Source organism: Pongo abelii, chromosome 13 (assembly GCF_028885655.2).
Source record: "Pongo abelii isolate AG06213 chromosome 13, NHGRI_mPonAbe1-v2.0_pri, whole genome shotgun sequence".
NCBI classification, from domain to species: domain Eukaryota; kingdom Metazoa; phylum Chordata; class Mammalia; order Primates; family Hominidae; genus Pongo; species Pongo abelii.
Genome location: NC_071998.2, coordinates 95,928,183 through 95,949,814, shown reverse-complemented (window position 1 = coordinate 95,949,814; position 21,632 = coordinate 95,928,183). Strand labels below are relative to the sequence as shown.

General features: G+C 44.0%; 1 protein-coding gene across 2 annotated transcripts in view; it reads left to right on the top strand.

Moving 5' to 3' along the window:
* The window catches only part of ABCA1 (ATP binding cassette subfamily A member 1), a 147,107-nt gene that overhangs the window by 33,574 nt on the left and 91,901 nt on the right, over positions 1-21,632 (top strand). For both annotated transcript variants that reach the window (XM_054520393.2, XM_024252473.3), the window contains exons 3-5: positions 5,348-5,441; positions 9,971-10,112; positions 11,372-11,490. In XM_054520393.2, the coding sequence (XP_054376368.2) occupies positions 5,348-5,441; positions 9,971-10,112; positions 11,372-11,490 (355 nt within the window). The remainder of the gene's footprint in view (positions 1-5,347; positions 5,442-9,970; positions 10,113-11,371; positions 11,491-21,632) is intronic.

Sequence of the window (21,632 nt, the reverse complement as noted above, 5' to 3'; positions counted from 1 at the left end):
TTGCCAATCTTGGACCATTGGGCAGTGTATTAACTCTTTGAATCTCAGCTTCCTCTGCTGTAAAATGTGTATAACAAGAGTACTAATTGGATTGTTTGGTAATTAAATGAGTTAATGTATATAAAGCACTCACAACCCTGGTACATAGTAAGACCTTTCATTATTATTATCATCATCAATTTTTTAAACCTCTTTTCCTGATCTGCTTACACTCACCAGCTTCAGCTGCTGCAAATGGCTTGTAAGATTCTTTGTTTGCCCTTTGCTGTCAGTTGCCATGGGGAAGATCCATTCATTTTTTTTTCAGTCAACCAACATATTTTGAGCATCTGCTGCCCTACAGGATCCTAGATAGGGGGCTGCAGAGATGTCCAGGAACATAAGCCTTGATTCATTGGGTCAGATCAGTGCTCAGCAGGGCTGGCAAGTGCTAGGTTTCTTTCAAGTGGCATATCTTAAAAGGTATATGTCCCAAACATAGCTTTGTGATGGCAGCGTGATGGGTACAAAAGCACACGCTTAAGGGTCGGTAGATCTGGGTTCAAACATTGGTGCAGTTTCTTATGGCTCATAACTTGTTCAAACCTCAGTTTCTTCACTTCTAAAATGGTAATGATACAACCTACCTCGCAGGGTTATTGTGAATTAAATACTGGAGATGAGATACACAAAATGTCCTGAGTACACAGTAGCTCTCCAGTATTGGCTGTAAGTATTATAAATCTACAAGCTGTGAATTAATCTTACCTCTATGGATCCTGTTGATATTTCTAGACCATGCCACCTAGTGGGGCCATTTCCTACCTGAGTCCCCCGTGGTGTCAAATAGAATGTCATGTGGCCTCCTGAGCTGGGTAGAATTGGCTGCTCATCTCAACCCCGCTACTGACTATCTCTGTGATTTACCTTTCCTCCAGCCTTAGCCTTGCTACATATAAAATGAAGACAATAATGTTTCCTATCTCACAGGGTTGTCCTGAGGATTAAATTAAGTAATTAATATAAAACGTGCCTTGTACATATTGGGCCCTAAATAAACGGTAGCTACTATTTGTCCTAAAAGTACAAATGGTAGTTTCAGAGCTTCAAGGTTGATGACTATTTATCTTACTCATACTCTTTGTTTAGTTTCATTTTTTCCCCCTAATTTCATTAGTATTTTCTTTTCATTTTTTTCCTTTTTTTTTTGAGATGAAGTCTCGCTCTGTTGCCCAGGCTGGAGTGCAATGGAGCGATCTTGGCTCACTCCAACCTCTGTCTCCCGGGTTCAAACAATTCTCCTGCCTCAGCCTCCCGAGTAGCTGGGATTACAGGCTCCCGCCACCACGCCCCGCTATTTTTTGTATTTTTAGTAGAGATGGGGTTTCACCCTGTTGACCAGGCTGGTCTTGAACTCTTGACCTCATGATCAACCCACCTCAGCCTCCCAAAGTGCTGGGATTACAGGTGTGAGCCACCGCGCCCGGCCTCAGTATTTTCTTAATTTATTTACAGTCATGCCATTAAAAAAAAAAAGTTGTATTCCTGTCTTTGTTAATATTTGTAAGTGATTTTATTTAGCTACAAGCTTGGAATGGCATATAATTTTGTGTTCTGCTTTTTTCACTTAATATTATATGGCTAATGATTTGTGTGTTTCATAAACATTGTAATGATGGCATGATATATTGTTGAGTACATGTACCATAATTGAATCATTTCCCTATTGCTATGCAATTAAGTTGTTTCCAATATTTTGCAATTATAATGTTTCAATGAATGAATAACTTTATGCATATAGCTTTTTGATATCTTAAGTTTAGTTTCCTAGGATGAATTTCCAGGAATAGTAATTGGGCAAATGGGATAAACATGACTCTTGAATACGTATTGTTACATTGCTTTCCCAAAGGGCTCAATTGATTTATATTTCCATGTTCATTATTTTCTAAACTTCAGCTCATTTACTCACCAAACATTTTTAAAGCTGTTATCATGTGGTAGGCTTAGTAAGAAGAAAGTGACCCTAAAGGAGAAGCTTATATATAAATAGGGTTCTTGGTGTACCAAGTGCTGATACAGACACAAAGTACCTGGGGAAATTGAGATGAGGGAGTCCTGGCTCAGCTGGGAGAAAAGTTTATTTTCGTAGAGTCATGGTTTTGTTCTTTGGCAGAAAGAAAATTGCTTTCTTTCCCACCCCCACCCCCAGCTTTATTGAGGTATAATTGACAAATAAAAATTGTATATCTTTAAGATATGCAATGTGATATATATGTATATCTCAACTTAAAAAGTAAGCTATAGAATAAAAAGGTGTTTGCTATTAAAAAAAAAAAGAAAAGGCTGAATGTCATTCCCAAGCTTGGAGATTTGAGTATGTTGCCTCTTTGGGATTATTTACAGAAATATTAGCAAGACCAGCCCCATCTTTGGTCTTGAGTACTCCACTGTCAGCATGCTTTCTTCCAGAGAAGGATCCATTTGCCTTTATTTTTCATTCTTTTGTGCCGTCTATGCAAACTATTCTTGATAGTTTTATGGTAGCAATGTTTTTTTGTTCCATGAGATAATTTGTACATGCTCATTGTGGAAAATTTAGAAAAGACAGGAAAGTATTAAAAACATCACTTTTTTTTTTTTTTTTTTTTTTTTTAAAGAGACAGAGTCTTGCTCTGTCACCCAGGCTGGAGTGCAGTGGCGTGATCTCAGCTCACGGCAACCTCCGCTTCCCAGGTTTAAGTGATTCTCCTGCCTCAGCCTCCCAAGTAGCTGGGAGTACAGGCATGCACCACCACGCCCGGCTAATTTTGTATTTGTAGTAGAGATGGGGTTTCACCATGTTGGCCAGGCTGGTCTCAAATTCCTGACCTCAGGTGATCCGCCTGCCTTGGCCTCCCAAAGTTCTGGGATTATAGGCAGGAGCCACTGCGCCAGCCACACCTATGTTCTTATCATCCTAGTATATCCACTATCATTATCTTGCTGTATTTCCTTCTGCCCAGTCTCACTCTGATCATGCAGTGGCGTGATCTCGGCTCACTGCAACCTAGGCCTTCTGGGTTCGAGCGATTCTGCTGCCTTAGCCTCCTGGGTTCAAGTGATTCTCCTGCCTTGGCCTCCCAAGCAGCTGGGATTATAGGCATACACCTCCATGCCCATCTAATTTTTGTATTTTTAGTAGACACAGCGTTTCACCATGTTGGCCAGGCTGGGCTCCAACTCCTGACCTCAGGTGATCCGCCTGCCTCAGCCTCACAAAGTGATTACAGGCATGAGCCACCATGTCCATCCCCGAAAAGATTTTTTAAAAGAGTGTAATGGAGAACCGTATCAAAGGTCTTTGGAAATAGAAAACTGTTTTTTTTAAATATCAGAAATACAACAACAAATAAATAAATAAATAAACACTCAAAACAATCTGAAGCACAAGCAATAGCAGAAACGTTCAATTATGATCTATTCATAGAGTGGAATATCAAGTAGACATTACAAGACATGTTTTAAGAGTATATTTTATGTCATGGGAAATGCTCTCCCAGTATGATATGAAATGAAAAAGCAGAATACAAAAGTATATATGCTGCATAGTCTCAATATTGTAGAGAAAAAATATTATTTATGTATGCATGAAAAAAGACAAAAGATATTAACAGAGATCCATTGTTAGTTCAGTCTACTAGGGATTGTCTCTGGGAGGTAGGATTAAGGTGACTTATATTTACCTTTTTAAACTTTCTGTATTTTTTTATTTTCAAATTTTCCATAAAAATATAAGGACTTGAAGATCAAGAAAAAAATTTCTGCTTTGGCTGAGTGCAGTGGCTTACGCCTGTAATCCCAGCAGTTTGGGAGCCCTAGGGGAGAGGATCACTTGAACCCAAGAGTTTGATGTTACAGTGAGCTATGATCTCTAGATTGTACCCTAGCCTGGACGACGGAGCAAGACCCTGTCTAAAAAAAAAAATCTTTGCTTTTTTTTTTGAGACGGAGTTTCTCTCTGTCGCCCCACCTGGAGTACAGTGGCACAATCTCAGCTCACTGCAACCTCCGCCTCCTGGGTTCAAGCGATTCTGCTGCCTCAGCCTCCAAAGTACCTGGGATTCCATGCACCCACCACTATGCCCAGCTACTTTTTTGTATTTTTAGTAGAGACAGGGTTTCACCATGTTGGCGAGGCTGGTCTCGAATTCCTGACCTCAGCTGATCCACCCGCCTCAGCCTCCCAAAGTGCTGGGATTACAGGCATGAGCCACTGCGCCCAGCCCAATCTTTTGCTTTTTTTAAAAAAAGAAGACATAAAGGGATTTTATACCAGTGTTCTCTTGGCTGTGTGACTCTGAAGCAACAGTTATAAGTTATAATTACTCTTAAACACAAGGCCCTGTGACTCTTTTGGGCTCTTTGGTGTTTATCTTGATTACAATGTTGGAATATAGAAATGAAAGGAATGGGAGAGGTGATAGACTTCAGGCAGTGTAACTAGTTGTCTGAACATTACTGGCTCAATTACATTATGTCTAGTGATTTCCATCTTGTCCTTCTGCTAATTTATCCCCTGGTAATTCACTGAGGCAGGGTTTTCCTTTGGAGAAACCTCATTGTTTTAACCAGTGTATCATGCTTGCTTAGAAGTTCAGTGATCTTTTAACTCATCGGAGAAGATGGTGACCAGACCTGGACAAATGGGGAAGGACTTCGCACTCTCTCTTTACAGTCCTGAGTGCACACAGGTCAATATGGAACTATGTGTGAATTTTCATTGTCTTTGAGAGCCCTCTTCTCTGCCCCATAGGGATCAGCTTTGTGTGCAATTAGAGGAGCGAGGGTTGTGTGTATTTAGCACAGCAGGTTGCCCTGGTCCTCTCCTTTCAACATAGTCACCACATACCTGGCACTGTGCTAAGGCTGGGAATGCAGACAGATGGGTGCCTGCTTTCAGAGTGCTCAATGTGCTGAGGAAGCCAGCAACAGAAACAGATGATTTCAGGAGCTCCAGGAAAATGCTACGGGAGGAGTGTGCCTGGGTTACTGGAGTAGCACAGGAGGAGGGTTTCTAGCTCAGGCTGAGATTTTAGTAAAGGAAATTACGCCACGATGAATCCTGAAGAATGAGTAGAAGTGAACCAGATAAAGCAGGATAGGAAGCATCTTCCCTTACCTAAGGGAAGACACAGAGGTGTATGGAATGGTATGTTAAAATGTTGGAACTCCAAACAGTTCTGTTAAAGCTTAGAGAGTGGTGGGAGAGACTGGCGAAATTGATTAATTAGTAAATGAAGTTTTCTGTGGATTTCCCAGATCCCAGTGGCATTGGACATCCATGTTATTTTTAAATTTACAGTGTTCTGTCTTATTTCCCACTCAGTGTCAGCTGCTGCTGGAAGTGGCCTGGCCTCTATTTATCTTCCTGATCCTGATCTCTGTTCGGCTGAGCTACCCACCCTATGAACAACATGAATGTAAGTAACTGTGGATGTTGCCTGAGACTCACCAATGGCAGGGAAAATCCAGGCAATGAACGTAGGCTAAATTGGACTTTTCAAAGATGCTGTCTTTGGGAAACATCACACGTGCTTTGAATCAGAAAACCTAGGCTTCTCATTTGTTGATAAGGCATGAACTCAGGAGACTGTTTTCAGTCCTAGTGAATGGTGATAATTGTAACAGTAGACAACATCTCTTTTACACATTTTAAATCATGAAAATAGAATGATCTTACTGATAATTTTAGAAAGTGGTGATTAAAAGCACATTTAAGATAATGCCTTAACACCTAGTCTTTTCCATATGCATGATGTCTTAATCACACATTGCAAATCACGGAACACAGAATTTTAAGCAGCATTTGTGTAGAACTTCTCAGTTTTACTAATATTATTTTATTTTATTCTCATAACAACCCTGAATAGAACTTAGATCATCTGACTGTCAATCATGTATTTTGATAACAGCCTTTACAGTGAGCATAGAAAATACAGTAGTGGCTAACAACACAAGCTCCAGATGTCAGGTTATCTGGGTATGAATTCTGGTGTCAGCATTCACTAAGCATATGACCTTGGACAAGTGATTTAAGCTTCTTTTAAACAGAGAATAGTAATACCTACCTCATATTATTATTGTCAGTGTATCATCTTACAATCACAGTCTTTCTCTTAGGGCCGGGCTCAGTGGGTGGATTGACACTGCAGAAACAGCCAAATCTAAAGGATCAACATTTACGTAGCTGGGAAATGTAGCTGGGACTTCAGTTTCACTGCCCTGGTGATTTTTCCTACCGCTAAGCAGCTCAGTCCATACCCCTACAAGACCCACAAGCTTATGAGATACTGTTTTTCCAGGAAAGCAGTGGGGCCAGGGCCACCTTTTAATTGTGTTTCTTGGCCTGGTCCCATCTTTCTCACAATACATAGCAACAGTTATTTACTTGCTGATTTTCTAATGCACATCACCCATAGTCATATTAAACACACACACACACACACACACACACACACACACCCCTCAAGAAACATTTTCTGAGACGTGATTTTCTGATTTCACCAAAAAAGAAAAGAGCGGGCCAGGCACAGTGGGTGGCCAAAGTGGGTGGATCACTTGAGGTCAGGAGTTTGAAACCAGCCTGGCCAACACGGTGAAACCTAGTCTCTACTAAAAATACAAAAATTAGCCAGGCGTGGTGGCGCACACCTGTAATCCCAGCTACTGGGGAGGCTGAGGCAGGAGAATTGCTTGAACCCGCGAGGCTGATGTTGCAGTGAGCCGAGATCGTGCTGTTGCACTCCAGCCTGGGCAACAGAGTGAGACTGTCTCAAAAAACAAAAAAAAGCATAAACTAAAATTTATACACAATTTATATGCCTATGAGATAATTCTGTTTTCTCTTTTAGAACCCCAAAGAGATTTTTCTGATTGATGAGCAAATACATTTTAGATTTTATTTAAGCATTATGCCAAGCACCACTGAAGTAAAAGTTTCAAGGGCAAACTCAGTTTTTTCATCTACTAGACGAATGATTTTCTGGAATGATTACAAGCAGGCAGGATGGTGTAGTGGAAATAGCAAATGTCTTTGGCATCAGACAAGTTGGGGTTTGTTTGTATCCTGCCTCTGCCCTTCACCGAGGTTGTGATCTTGGGCAAGTTGTTGAGTTTTAACCTAGATTCCTCTGATTCCAGATCATAAATTTTCAGAAAAGTTCTGATATTCTTGTATATACAGATGGTAAATGAGACTTTTCCTTACATCTATGCACTTCTTTGTTTGTTTTGAGATGGAGTCTTGCTCTGTCGCTCAGACTGGAGTGCAGTGGTGCAATCTCCGCTCACTACAACCTCTGCCTCCCAGGTTCAAGTGAGCCTCCTGCCTCAGTCTCCCAAATAGCTGAGACTGCAGGCATGTGCCACCACGTCGGGCTAATTTTTGTATTTTTAGTAGAGACAGGGTTTCACCATGTTGACCACGCTGGTCTCGAACTCCTGGCCTCAGGTGATTCACCTGCCTCAGCCTCCCAAAGTGCTGGGATTACAGGCATGAGCCACCATGCCCGGCCACATCCATGCACTTCTTGCAACCTTACCTTCTGTTCTCGTCACCCTCCAGGGACCTAGTTGGAAGAGCAGAGTTAAAAGTTAAGGTGAAACTTGAAGAGGTGTCTTGTCCCTAGGAACAAAGGACTGGTGTGAAATTCTCTGTAAATCTTCCCCAGTTCAAACCAGAGTTATCAAGGTCTTAAAAACTTCCCTGGGTCCTGAGAGCCCATTATATTATTTACTTGTCTTCCTGTGCACCCACTGCCTAGTCCTGATCCTACTTTTGTTTGCAAATAGGATGGGGCACAACGTACAAGGAAGGGCCTTTGCCACCCCTGCTAAGGGATAACCTGAAATACCTTCACCGTCACTGCCCTGTGCTGCTTTTCACCTATGCCACTCTGTCTACAGTGCCAGTATCTCCTGGCATTGAAAGGAGAGAATCTTTTGGTCCTTTGAGTATTTGGCTGGGTTACATAAATCTTCCTGAATGAAGAGCAGCTGACTTAGGCAAGGGGCCTTGTTTGGTTTTCCTTGAACTATTAACAGGGAGATAGGGAGATTAACTGTGTAAATGTTCAATAGGCCAGAGTCCCTGCAGAGGGTGGCCACAGTGATCAGATCTTATCACATCCTTGCTTTGGATGTTTCCTCTCTGGTTGGAGTATGGATAGAAAAGAAAGAAAGACCCTATGTTGAAATGCAAAGTGCAGCAAGTCCTGACTTTGGGTTAACTTCTGGGGAGACTCAGCCCATTTGCATGAAAATAAAAAGATGAATAAAACAAGGTTCCCGCTTTGGAGGGAGGTGGTAGCTGTGAGATGGAAGGAGTGTTCCTGCTGGGCAATAGCAGAGTAAGTGCTACGGTAGACTCACTCCCACAGTGCCTGGAAAATCCTCATAGGCCCATTTGTTGAGCCTTTGTCCTACACCAGGCACTCTGCAAAAATGCTTTGCCTGGAAGGTCTCGTGTGATGCTCACCACAGGTCTGTGAAGTTGATTGTACTTTTATCACCATTTTACAGATGAGAAAACTGAGGGTATGGGGTCAATGACTTGGCTAAAGTCACTGCTTAGCAAGCTGCAGGGACTGGATGTGAATTCCAATTGGTTTGACCCCAAAGCCTGTGAAGCTACTTGTTCTTCACCACCTAGAGCTGTGGTTCTTCATAACTGTGAACTCTTTTGGGGTCACAGATAGCCCTGAGAATATGATAGAAGCTGGAGCTCTGGCCTTTGTGTTGATACCTGAACAGGTACTTGGGTTATAAGAGCCCCTGGTCCAAGGCCTATTAATCTTGATCCTCATAAGCAGCATCCATGTATTACGGCCACAAACCAAACTGTGCCAAACCGAATCCTAGGACCAAGCCCAAATATGTCCCATCCTTTTGGTAAGAAGCTCATTGTAAGAAAGAAAGAGGAGAGCAAGAGGATGGCCTAGTGCATGGGGCCTCATGGTTTTAATTAGTGACAAAACAACAATAATAACAACAAAACCCCTGAAGCTTCACAGATGACATCAGACCCCAAGTCTGTGTGTTTTTCAGGTGCCCTTGAGGAGCTCTGTAGCTGGCAGAGGAGGTGAAACTGACAAACGTTTGGCAAATTGAGGAGAGTACCAGAGGGGTTTGAGACGAGCTAAATTCCAATCTAACCGCAGGTGTGAGGAAGAGGCTTGGATTGGGACCATGGAGATGGGGGTTCTACTCCCAGTCACGCCAGCTGACTTTGCGAGTGTTCTTTGTCAGTCAGTTTATCTTATTTTATTTATTTTTATTTTTTTGAGATGGAGTTTCACTCTTGTCGCCCAGGCTGGAGTGAGATGGCATGATCTTGGCTCACTGCAACCTCCACCTCCTGAGTTCAAGCAATTCTCCTGCCTCAGCCTCCCGAGTAGCTGGGATTACAGGCGGCTGCCACCAAGCCCATCAAATTTTTGTAGGCTTAGTAGAGACACGGTTTCACCATGTTGGCCAGGGTGGTCTTGAACTCCTGATCTCAGGTGATCCGCCCACGTTGGCCTCCCAAAGTGCTGGGATTACAGGCGCGAGCCACCGTGCCCGGCCCACTTTATCTTACCATAGTTACCTCCTTAGAGTATGAAAAAATAGGCTTAGGGCATCCCGAAGTCCCCTCTATGTCTGAGAGCTGAGGCTGGCTGTCACAGAGGAACTAAGGATGCCAGGGACTTTCTGCTTAGGACCCCTCTCATCACTTCTCCAACGCTGGTATCATGAACCCCATTCTACAGATGATGTCCACTAGATTAAGAATGGCATGTGAGGCCACGTTTCCACCTGAGAGTCAGATTTATTCAGAAGAGACAGGTCTCTGGGATGTGGGGAATGGGTCAGACAGACTTGGCATGAAGCATTATATAAATGGAACCTCAAAATCGCTTCAGAGAATTAATGTTTCTCCCTGTGTTTTTCTACTCCTCGATTTCAACAGGCCATTTTCCAAATAAAGCCATGCCCTCTGCAGGAACACTTCCTTGGGTTCAGGGGATTATCTGTAATGCCAACAACCCCTGTTTCCGTTACCCGACTCCTGGGGAGGCTCCCGGAGTTGTTGGAAACTTTAACAAATCCATGTAAGTATCAGATCAGGTTTTCTTTCCAAACTTGTCAGTTAATCCTTTTCCTTCCCTTCTTGTCTTCTGGAGAATTTTGAATGGCTGGATTTAAGTGAAGTTGTTTTTGTAAATGCTTGTATGAGAGAGTCTGCAGAATGAGGGAAGGGAGAATTTCAGAGAATTTGGGGTATCCACCACCTCGAGTATTTATCATTTCTGTATGTTGTGAACATTTCAAGTCCTGTGTGCTAGCTATTTTGGAATATACTATATGTTGTTAATGATGTCATTCAGCAGACGTGCATCTGAATGGACTGGCTCTGGAGCTAAGGGATAGGGGCTGGCACAAAGATGCATGCTGGAAGGGTCCTTGCTCATAAGGAGCTGACAGCCAAGGCTAGGGGAGTTCTGTCTTCTCTGCATCAGATCCCCTCTCTCACCTCTGTCACTGCCCCATCAGACTACAATGTCTGCAGGTCTTTCTCCCCCGAGTGTGAGCTCCATGAGCAAAGCAGGATGCTGCCCCTTCCCTTTGTATTCCTGGCTCCTGGCTTCAGTGCCTGGACATAAGTATGGGCATAATAAGTGTCTCCCAAATGAGACATTGAGGATTCTTCAAATGCACAGGACTGTGATGTGAGTTAGGACGGACTAAGGACTATGGGATGGGGCTCAGGACAATCCTGAGGAAGCTGCAGCTGCAGCACACAGGGCCACACTGTCATGTTCATGGACCCTAGACTGGCTTTGTAGCCTCCATGGGCCCCTTCCATACACAGATATTAAAAATTATATTTCATGACTGCATTGGTATAAAGATGAATACAATCCAGACCAGATTCATGATTATTCATACATTTTTAGTGTATTAACTTTTAATTCTGCTTTTAAAATAGATTAAAACATTCTAATATGCCCTTAAGAGTATCCCAGGCCCAGGCCACTGAGCCTACTGTGCCTCATGGATAAGTCGGCTCTGGGGGCATGTGTGTGCATGCATGTGTGTGCACACGCATGATGAGCCGGGCCTTGAAGGGTGGTAAGATTTGGGTGTGTAGACCAATGGAGAAGGGCATTTGGGGCAGTGATGATGGGTGGGGGAGGGCACATGGTGATGAATGGAGCTGGGTGTGGTTAGCCATGGGAGTGGGTTAGGGCCAGCCTGTGGAGGACCTGGGAGCCAGGCTGAGTTGTGTGCACTTGGCAGTCACTTCTGTAAAGCAGCAGAGGCAGTTGGCCTAACTGGAGCCTTTCTCCTTTTCTTGCACCCTTTACAGTGTGTCTCGCCTGTTCTCAGATGCTCGGAGGCTTCTTTTATACAGCCAGAAAGACACCAGCATGAAGGACATGCGCAAAGTTCTGAGAACATTACAGCAGATCAAGAAATCCAGCTCAAGTAAGTAAAAACCTTCTCTGCATCCGTTTATAATTGGAAATTGACCTGCACCAGGCAAAGAGAGCAGCCCAGGTGTCTGGGGCTTGTTCCCATTAGATCTTCCCCAAGGGGTTTTTCTCCTTGGTGGCTGGCCTGTAGGGCCCCTCTCCAGGAGGCATTGGTGAAGAAACTAGGGGAGCTGGTTGCCACAGAAACTGATGTACTAATCTCCTCTGGGAAGACGGAAGAAAAGTCCCCAGAGAAGAATACCACAGACTTGGCCTTAGGGACAGCTAGGGGTGCAGATTGCTGCCAACTGCATTTTTTTGGAGTTGGCCATATGGTTGCAGTGAATGGACAGATTTATAGACAGGGTATTTCTGTGCATATAAGAGCAATTACAGTTGTGAGTTGATATGGATAAGTGACAGTTAAGCACTTCTTTCTAAAAAGAGAATGCAATTCATTTTCCCCTAGTCATTTCAATTAGTCTGATGGGCATTTGAACTTGTTGTCTTTAAAAAGTGAAATCTTTACCTCTGATCTGGTAAGTTTCCAGGCAATTTATTGCATGCCATCCAGGAGGTATCTGAGGAGTGGGCATTTGCTGACTGATGCATTGGCTGCCATAGCATCAGAGCAGCCTCTCAGGCAGTGGCCTGGCAAGGGGACAGAGGCTGGTGGGAGCAGCTGGCTGAGTGCAGCTAGTAATGGCGTATGCATGGTCTGTAGAGAATGTAGAAGCAATAACGAAGCCGATAGAAGCTGGTCTGCATTTTATTATTACCATGTGCCGGTGATTCTAAACAATGTCAGTGATAAATTACTCCTCCCCATCATGGACCAATGGCTGCCACTGCTCCAGGGAAGTGCTTTTTATTCCGTTTGGTGTTTAGGGAGGGATGGAGTTGGCTGGCCTTTGCTGAAAGGCCTACCAGTTTGTTTTCTATTTGGCAAAAGAAGAAATGATAAAGTTCTAGAGTTTAAACCAGACTCAGATTTGAGGTTTTTTTTTTTTTTTTTCGTTTTTTTTTTTAAGGCTACAGAACTGTGCTTTCCTTGGGCAGTAAAAGAGGCAATGGGCAATGTGGGACCTGATGACAAAGGGAAGCAAAGCTGTGTTAGGGGTAGTGTGGAGGAGGTGCTGCTTCACAGCAGAGAGAGGTATGGCTGTGCTTGGAGCATCCACTTAGACCACTCCTGGCTGCGCAGCCAGGCCATCCAGATGCTGTTTCCTTGACCTGCAGGTCCTGGTCTTGCACATGGACGTTTCTTCTGGTGCAGGAGACAGAAAGGTAGCAACAACCCCTGATCAAAGCCTCAGTCCTTCCTTATTTACTGGAGAGCCCCTGCTGGTTGACCAGAGGCACAGCTGGGGATATTTCCTCTACCTCTGTAGCAAGAGACAGTGTGGTGCAGAGGAGAGTGCTAGCATACATTATCTTGTGGCTGCATGACTTTGTGAATAGGTTAGTTAGCACCCTTTCAGCCACCTCTTCTTACCTGTTAATGAGATAAAACATGTAATTGCTTAAAAACAGTATTTGGCACATAGGAAGCACTTAGTGAATATGAATTATGATTTTTTTGGAGTGGTGACATCTCAACCAAGCCATTTAACCCCTCAGCCTTAATTTCCTCAACTATAAAACAGCAGCTAACTTGAAATGTAAACTATAAAACCTAATGCAGTATCTGGCACATAGTAGATTCCCAGTAAATGAGAACCAGTATTCTTCTAAGACAGTGATGCATTTCTGAGCACCTGGCCTTGTTCTTCTGCCTTGCAATTTATGCAGCAGTTGAAATAGACTGGCTGATGGGGGTAAGTTGTCAAGCAGACTTTCTGATCTTAGTGGCCGAGACTGCCTTAAAACACCACTAATTTCCTTTTTCTTTTTTTTTTTTTTTTTAAAGACAGAGCCTTGCTCTGTCACCAGGCTGGAGTGCAGTGGCGCAATCTTGGCTCACTGCAGGCTCCGCCTCCTGGGTTCAAGTGATTCTCCTGCCTCAGCCTCCTGAGTAGCTGGGACTATAGGCGTGCGCCACCATGCCCGGCTAATTTTTGTATTTTTAGTAGAGACGGGATTTCACCATGTTGGCCAGGATGGTCTCGATCTCCTAACCTCGTGATCTGCCCGCCTCGGCCTCCCAAAGTGCTGGGATTACAGGCATGAGCCACCGTGCCTGGCCTTCTTTGAGAAACTGGAGACATGAGTTAAGTGGTGAAGAAGCCAAATCTGTGTCTAAAAACCCTACAGTTGTGTGCACAGCTCTGAGGAGAGAAGGTCCCTTAGATTTTGAGTGTATTATTGTGTCAGTGCTTGTTTCACATCTCTCTGTTCACGCAGTATGTCCCCTTTTCTGCCTTGCAGCTGTTTCTCAAATTCTTTCTTTCTTTGCTTATCTTGCAGCACAAAACAGGCTTCAGTATAGGGGGAAATGCACAGAAACACTGCCTTTTCCTACAGGAAATCAGTAACTTTTTACTGATTTTGTTTTTATTTACTTATTTTATTTATTTGTTTAAATTTATTTTTATTTTTAGTTTTATTTTTTTAGAGACAGGGTCTCTTTCTGTTCCCCAGGCTAGAGTGCAGTGGTGCACTTAGAGCTCACTGAGCTCACTGCAGCCTCGAATTCCTGGGCTCAAGTGATCCTCCTGCCTTAGCCTCCCAAAGGGCTGGGATTACAGGCATGAGCCACTGCACCTGGCCAACTTTTTGCTGATTGCGAATAGCACTCTGTCAATTTTGGAGAGAAGCTGAGACTGGCATATGTCAGTATGGATCCCCGCTTAGAGACCTGTATTTATCTGCACTGACACCCCATCACAGCATGATGAGCTTGGCCCTCCTGTGCTGTCTCTCCCCTCAGGGCTGGGAGGATCCTTGAAGCTGATCTGGTTTGGAGCTTTGTCCTCATTCACCTCCTTTACCACACACCCACCTTCCCAGGGCAGGGACCTACCTCTCACTAAGTAGCTCATTCTGGGTGTTGACAGCTCTAATTGTTAGAAAATATTCACCACCCTGTTAATGCTTTCTAGAGAACAAGTCTAATTCTGTTTTCCTTGAAATAGTTGAAGACAGCTCTCATGTTTTTCTTTCCCTGTTTTCCCAAAGTCCATGATTTTTTAGGCGAAATGGCCTCCTTTCCTCTTATGGAATGTTTTTCCTCCCCATTTCTGCCTCTTCTCTGGATGTGTTTCAGTATGTCTGTGTGCTTCTTGAAATTTACTGGAAATTATGAAAGTATTCTGGCACAGAGGAGGAAGGGATTTTTGCCTCCCTTGTTCTGAGTGCTACATTTCCGTTAATGCAGTCTGAGATTGCATTAGGCATTTTGGCATTCACGTCACCTTGTTGACTCATATTCCATGTGCACTCAAACAAAATTGTGATTATTTTAAATAGGCAGAATTGCAAGTTGCGTGTTCTCCATGTCTTTGTTGTATTGTTGGCTTTTTGAACTAAAGGGAAAAATGTCTTTTTTTTATTTTGCATGTTTAGATTCCCTATGCCATCCCATCCTCCCAAAACCATTTTAGATTCTGATTTTGCCATGTATTATATCTGCTACTCCTTTCTCATCATCTAGAGATGTGATAAACAACTCTCTTTGGCCTCATTCAAGTCATCGATAACTGTGGGACAAAGACCTGAAGCTTGGATCAGTCCAGTGGAGACTAACCACCCCTGTAGACCCTTTTTTCCTCAACTATAAACTAGCAGCTAACTTGAAATGTAAACTATATAACCTAATGTAGTATCTGGCACATAGTAGATTCTCAATAAATGAGAGCCAGTATTCTTCTAAGACAGTGATGCATTTCTGAGCACCTGGCCTTGTTCTTCTGCCTTGCAATTTATGCAGCAGTTGAAATAGACTGGCTGATGGGGGTAAGTTGTCAAGCCGACTTTCTGATCTTAGTGGTGGAGACTGCCTTAAAACACCACTAATTTCCTTTTTCTTTTCTTTTCTTTTTTTTTTAAAGACAGAGCCTCGCTCTGTCACCAGGCTGGAGTGCAGTGGCGCAATCTTGGCTCACTGCAGCCTCTGCCTCCTGAGTTCAAGTGATTCTTGATTCTATAGACACTACCATTCAGGCCTATGTTGTAATCAGTGCTGGGCCACTGGGCTCCTGCTTCTGTGATCCAGTTGGAAAGTTTGTCTTGTTCTTTCCTTCAGTTTTCATCTGCTAAATTCGCTGGACTATCCACAGATGATTTGTAGATATGGGGATCTCTACTCAAATACTCTCATGATTTCCTTGGCTAGAGCGTCGTTTTTTTCCCACTTATTGGAAGAGACCTTAGAGACCAGTTAGTTCATTTATAGATAAATGAGTTGATTCAGTCATTCAACCCTTATTTATTGAGCATCTTCTATATGCCAATCACTGAAGTGCTGAGACACAGAGGTGTCCAAGACAAATATGGCCCCTCTCCATATGGAATTTCTATTCTAGAGAAGAATCTGACCCAGAACGGGGAAGTGACTGTCCCAAGTCTACACAACCACAGAAGGGATATTCTGGGAATAAATCATGGCTAAACCCCCCTGCTGCTCCAGGCAGTTCTCCTTCTACAGTGCTCTATTGTGCTGTTTTAATAATCTTCCAACTGGGAAGAACTCCCATTTCAGGAATTAAGCCGTGGACAAATCTTTTAATTATCCTTGAAATCATCCTAATAAGAAATCCAAGGAGGAATTCTCACAGGGTGCCTCACCCACTTTTCTCATCACTGGAACTTTTTAGACATTTTATTATTTTCTTCCTAAACCAGAGCACAGGCACACAAGTTGAGTGGTGGCTAAATTAATTAATGTTTGCAAGGCAGTGTGAGAAGCATTCATTCATCTTAAATACTTATGGTGACTGCAACTCAGATGTAAAGATTGGATAAATCCTCAGAAACCCTTGGGAAAGTGACATGTCTGTATTTTTTCTCTGTGAGATGCAGACTGGCAGAGATAAGTGTTTCTCTGGGTGAGTTTTGTGTGGTATCTGGGATGATTTTAGGCAGTACGTGGATGAGAACTTTTAATTTTAACCCACATCAAATTGCAATTTCATGGAAATTATTGCTTAGGAGGATGTTCAACAGGAGAAATATAATTAAAGTTAATTCAAAGAAACATTTTCTGTGAATATGGTAAAACTTGTGAGAGTAGTTTGTAAATGATTGAAGATTGGAAAACATTCATATAAGAGTGAGTGTGGGGCTTTGTATTAAGATTCATTTTGGGAAGAAATCCATGCTCCATCCCTCATGAAGTGTGAACTTTGGGCATGTGTTGATTCTTTCTGGCCCAGAGTTTACCTGAAGATTAGCTGCCCTGAGGGTCACTGAGCATTAAATTAGACAATGTCTGTGGATGACCGATAGTGAAGCTCATAGCCCACAGTTGACACGTAATAAATTCGAGTTGCTTTGCTTCCCCTTCTGTTCTTGGCTGACTGGCCTTTGCCACTTGTTCGGCCTCTCTGGGCCTTAAGTTTCTTTGCCTTGCAATTGGAACTTTGGTGAAACAACCAGAAAATGCTTCAGCCCAGAAACTTGGTCAGTACTTGGATGGGGGATCACCTGGGACCACCCAAGGATGTGGGCTGTCTGCTAGACTATAGCCCCTTGAGGGCAAGGTGGGCGCCTTGCTCATGATTCCATCCCAAGCCCCAGCACAGTAGTGGGTGCATGGTGAGCCATTAGAGAATCTTTGTGGAATGAAGGTGGGAGAAAATAAAATACCCGTCCTTCACAGGGTATTGTGAGGGTCAAGTAAAAGTGCTTTAAACAATTGTATTATATAGTTTATTCCCTTGTGTTAACCCAGGTCAACAGAGCCTATGAATAATAATGATGACAGAAGTTCTTCAAAAAGTCTTGGCCTTCTTTCTTTCACAAAATTGCCTCCCAGAGCTTTCTGGAAGGGCGGCCATGAACCCAGAGGCCTAAAGTAGATTTACTGGGAAGCTAAAAATATTTACTCTATTTTTCATAGCCCCTTTCAAGGTCCTCTCTGGGGGTCTTAGCAATATGTTTACACAGTGGTATGTTTTTGTAAAGTTTGCAAAAGTAGGGTTTTTAAAAAATACTATTTTGTTTTAAAAAGAGAGCCCCCTACCAACTTGTGTCAGCCTCAGGCTGCCACCTGCATCTGCTCCTGCCAGGGCATGGTGAGGCAAGAAGCACTGCTCCCCTTCCAAAGCTTCCTCCCTTGCCCTGGAGTCATCCTCACTCCCCACTCCAAGCCACCTGTCATCGCTGTGCCCCATCTCTGGTGAATCTGGCATTCTCAGGTGGGGTGAGAAGCAGACTGGCCCAAGCTAAGGCCTTTCTGATGGGGTTGTTGCTGCTGAGAATCATGACTGGGTGGGAGAAGGAGGTGACCCTTTGTTGTCTTATTTTTACTGTATATTTCCTTTTCAGCTACTTAAAATGTATTGCTTAGTGATACCTAATGGGTTCATTAGCCTGCTTCCTACTGAACATTTCCGCTCAGACATCCACTTGGTCCTAAGGCCTGCTCCTCTCCCACATCCTGAAATCTTGACTATAGACTCTCATTCAACTCCAGGTTGCACTGTGGACACAGTCCCCTCTTGAGCAGGTACCTCCTTGCAGTGGTTAGGACATCCTACTTGGCTCATAGTTGGGAAGTGCATATGCTGGAGCTGAAGCCTCTTGCCTTCCTGGGGTAGGCCATCCTCACATCCCCTCTGAGAAGTTCCCCAGCTTCCGTCTGTTCCCCATTTCCACACTTAGCGAGGCCCTTGTCCACTGCTACATCCCCCATAGCCAATCCCTCAGCCTTGCCATTGCTTATGCTGGTCTGGAAACAATTCCTAGACTTGTGGGGCATCTGGGGGAAGTTCTCCGTCTTTTTTTAGCTGGCGTGACCAAAGTGGTGTGGGCAGGGCTGTGAATTCTGTAGTGTGGCTGGAAGCCAGGTAGCCTCTCTCTACTGTACATGGAACTCAGCAACTTCTGAGTCAAGCAAGATCTTAGCTCTGCAGGTGTCTTGCCCTGTCCAAAGTTACGGCCACACCAGTACCTTTTCACTCCAGAAGGCCAGTGAGTGCTTTGTGGGACCACAAAGATCATTTTCTAGACCTGCTGAATATGCCTAGAACAGGTAGGGATGGCTTTCAAGCTGTTCCTAGGGCTGACAAGTCACACGTTTCTGGCGGTACATACACACCGCGGTCCATGTGAATGGCACTCTCCATGAGAACTGTGATGATTTGAGTTGGATAGTGCACAACCTACATGGTTCTCTGCCACGGCCTGGAGTTCCTTATCTTGGCCTTCTCCAGTGAGGACTAGGGCTGCAACTGGCCTGCTATGGCTCCTGATTTGGGGGCTTCTGAAATACCTTTTTTTTTTTTTAAGGACGTGGAGATCTCTGAAGCTTATAAGGATTTTGCCAGGAAAAGATAAGAAATATCTTTGGGCATTTTGTCACTGGGCTGGAGATGACCCCTTTGGAGGACATAACACCTTGTTAAGGTCAAGGGGCTTTCGGAAAGGGACAAGACTGGCAGAGAGATCCGAGGCAGCAGCCTGCCATCCTGACTGGAGTATGGAGTTTCTCTCTCCCTTCAGCTGGACTTTTGTGCGGAGTCAGTGGCTCAGCTGCCACTTCCCTTATGTTCATGGCATGAATCTGGCTTGTTTGGCCTTTCTTTCTTTTTTTTTTTTTTTGAGATGGAGTCTCACTCTGTTGCCCAGGATGGAGTGCAGTGGTGTGATCTCGGCTCACTGCAACCTCCGCCTCCCGGATTCAAACGATTCTCCTGCCTCAGCCTCTTGAGTAGCTGGGATTACAGGCGCGTGCCACCACACCCTGCTAATTTTTGTATTTTTAGTGGAAATGGGGTGAACTCCTGATCTCGTGATCCACGCGCCTCAGCCTCCCAAAGTGCTGAGATTACAGGCATGAGCCACTGTGCCCGGCCCTCTTTTTTTTTTTTTTTTTTTGAGACGGTGTCTTACTCTGTCGCCCAGGCTGGAGTGAGTACAGTGGCACGATCTCAGCTCACTGCAACCTCTGCCTCCTGGGTTCAAGCAATTCTTCCTGCCTCAGCCTCCTGAATAGCTGGGATTACAGGCACTCGCCACCATGCCTGGCTAATTTTTGTATTTTTTAGTAAAGACGGGGTTTTGCCATGTTGGCCAATTGAACTCCTGACCGTGTTTGAACTCCTGACCATGTTTGAACTCCTGACCATGTTTGTCATGTTAAAGTCCTGACCTCAGGTGCGTTGGCCTCCCAAAGTACTGGGATTACAGGTGTGAGCCACCACGCCTGGCCTGTTTGGCCTTTCTGATATGGCTCTGACTAATACTTTTTGGAAATTAGTCCCCAGGGTTATGCTGGATTTTACTGAGGGAAAAGGGTCATGCCTCTCTGGCTGTCGGATTTACTGATAGTACTAAGGAGTCAGTGGGGTGGACCTTTGATTCTGGTTTGATTTTTGGAAATCAAAAAGACGTGAGCTCCAGGGAGCAGCGTGGCTTTGGTGACGTGGCAAGATAGTTGGCTGTGGCAGGGAGTTGAAGGAAGTGGGTAGAAAATTAACATCTTGTAAATATTCCCTGGGAAATATACTTTGGTGTTAAGAGAACAGACTTGGCAGCCAGATGGCCTAGGTTCAAATCTTGACTTGATGCTTATCAGCTGTGTAACCTTGGATAATTCCATACAGCTCTGTGCCTCAGTTTCCTCAAAATGGGCTGACAATAGTACCTCCCTCAGAACTGTTGTGGCAAATTAATGGACTAATAAGGGGAAGCACTTAGTACAGTGCCTGGCCCAGCATAGGTACCAGGCTTGTTCTTAAGCTCACTGCATTTTTACAATCATCATAAAATGTCGGGGATACACACATGAAGGAGCTGAAGTTCAGAGAGGCCAAGTAACTTGCCTAAGAAAGCACAGCTGGCAAGGGGCAGTAATAGGACCAGAATTCCAGTTTCTCATGCTCTGTTGTTGTTATATCCTAAAGAGAGCAGCTCTGGGTAGCCAGAAGCTTCCCTAAAGTCACAGGACATGGGGCATGGGCTGGCTGGGATGAGAAAGGAGACAAGAGGGCTTCTGAAAGCAATGCCAGATTCACTCCACTTCCTGGCTTCAGGCACCGATGGAATGTTTCCCAAGGCCCATCTAGAAAGAACATCCTGTGACTCACAGCCACTTCTCATTTTCCGCCTGAACCCCGTCACCCATTCAGGCAGCCGCTAAAGTTGAGGTTACAGCCTCAGACTATATTTTCTGTCCTTGTGGGCCCCCAGTGTGTCATCTTATTGGGAGATCTGGTGACACATGTGTCAACATTATATCATCAAAATGGAAAATCTTTGAAATCTTTAGGTGATTGCAATTCACATTCTGTATGTATGCACTTGTCAAAAGTTTTGATTTGAGGCCTTAGAATTTTATATTTGGAAAACTTTCCACTACCATGAGTTTTCCCAGACCTGTCAAAGCCAGGCTGCGTCTCAGAAACCAGGTCTTTGATTTCCATCCAGGGCAAGGGCCTGGCCCCAGCTGGGCTGTAAGCAGGTGGGGGTGGGGAGCAACGCTCCACTGCAGTGTTGAAATATTACTTGAACTAAATCAAATCAAAGGTCAGCTTTACTCAGACAAGAATAGAAAACACAATTGCGTTCGATTACAGAACAGCATGTACCCCCACAAATATCAGACTGCCTTTAAAAATTTTTGAATTGTTAACATCAAGAACAGTGTTGCATGTCTCCTGCTTTTCCAGCATAAGGTTTATTTATTCTGTAGGTGGCAAAGAGCAATTTGGGAGTCCAGTTTGTTTCTCATTGAAAGCTTTCCCATTTCTGGTCCTCTTGTCACTGTTGCATTGAGGCACCAAAAGGCAATCTCAGAGCGACACTGTTCAACAGACTGAGTTGCACCGGATAATGATACCATTTTACATTTTTCATATGTGATGACATTGAAAGCTTCAAACAGCATTAGCAGGGGCAAATTGGTATTATTATCTCCATTTCATTGATGAGGAAACCGAGGCTCAAAACGGTAATGTCTGTTGCCCAAGATTACAGAGTAAAGTTGTACATTGAATCGGGGTCTGTCTGACTCCCAGCCTCAGCATTTTCTCCCCACATTATGCTGCCATGTTG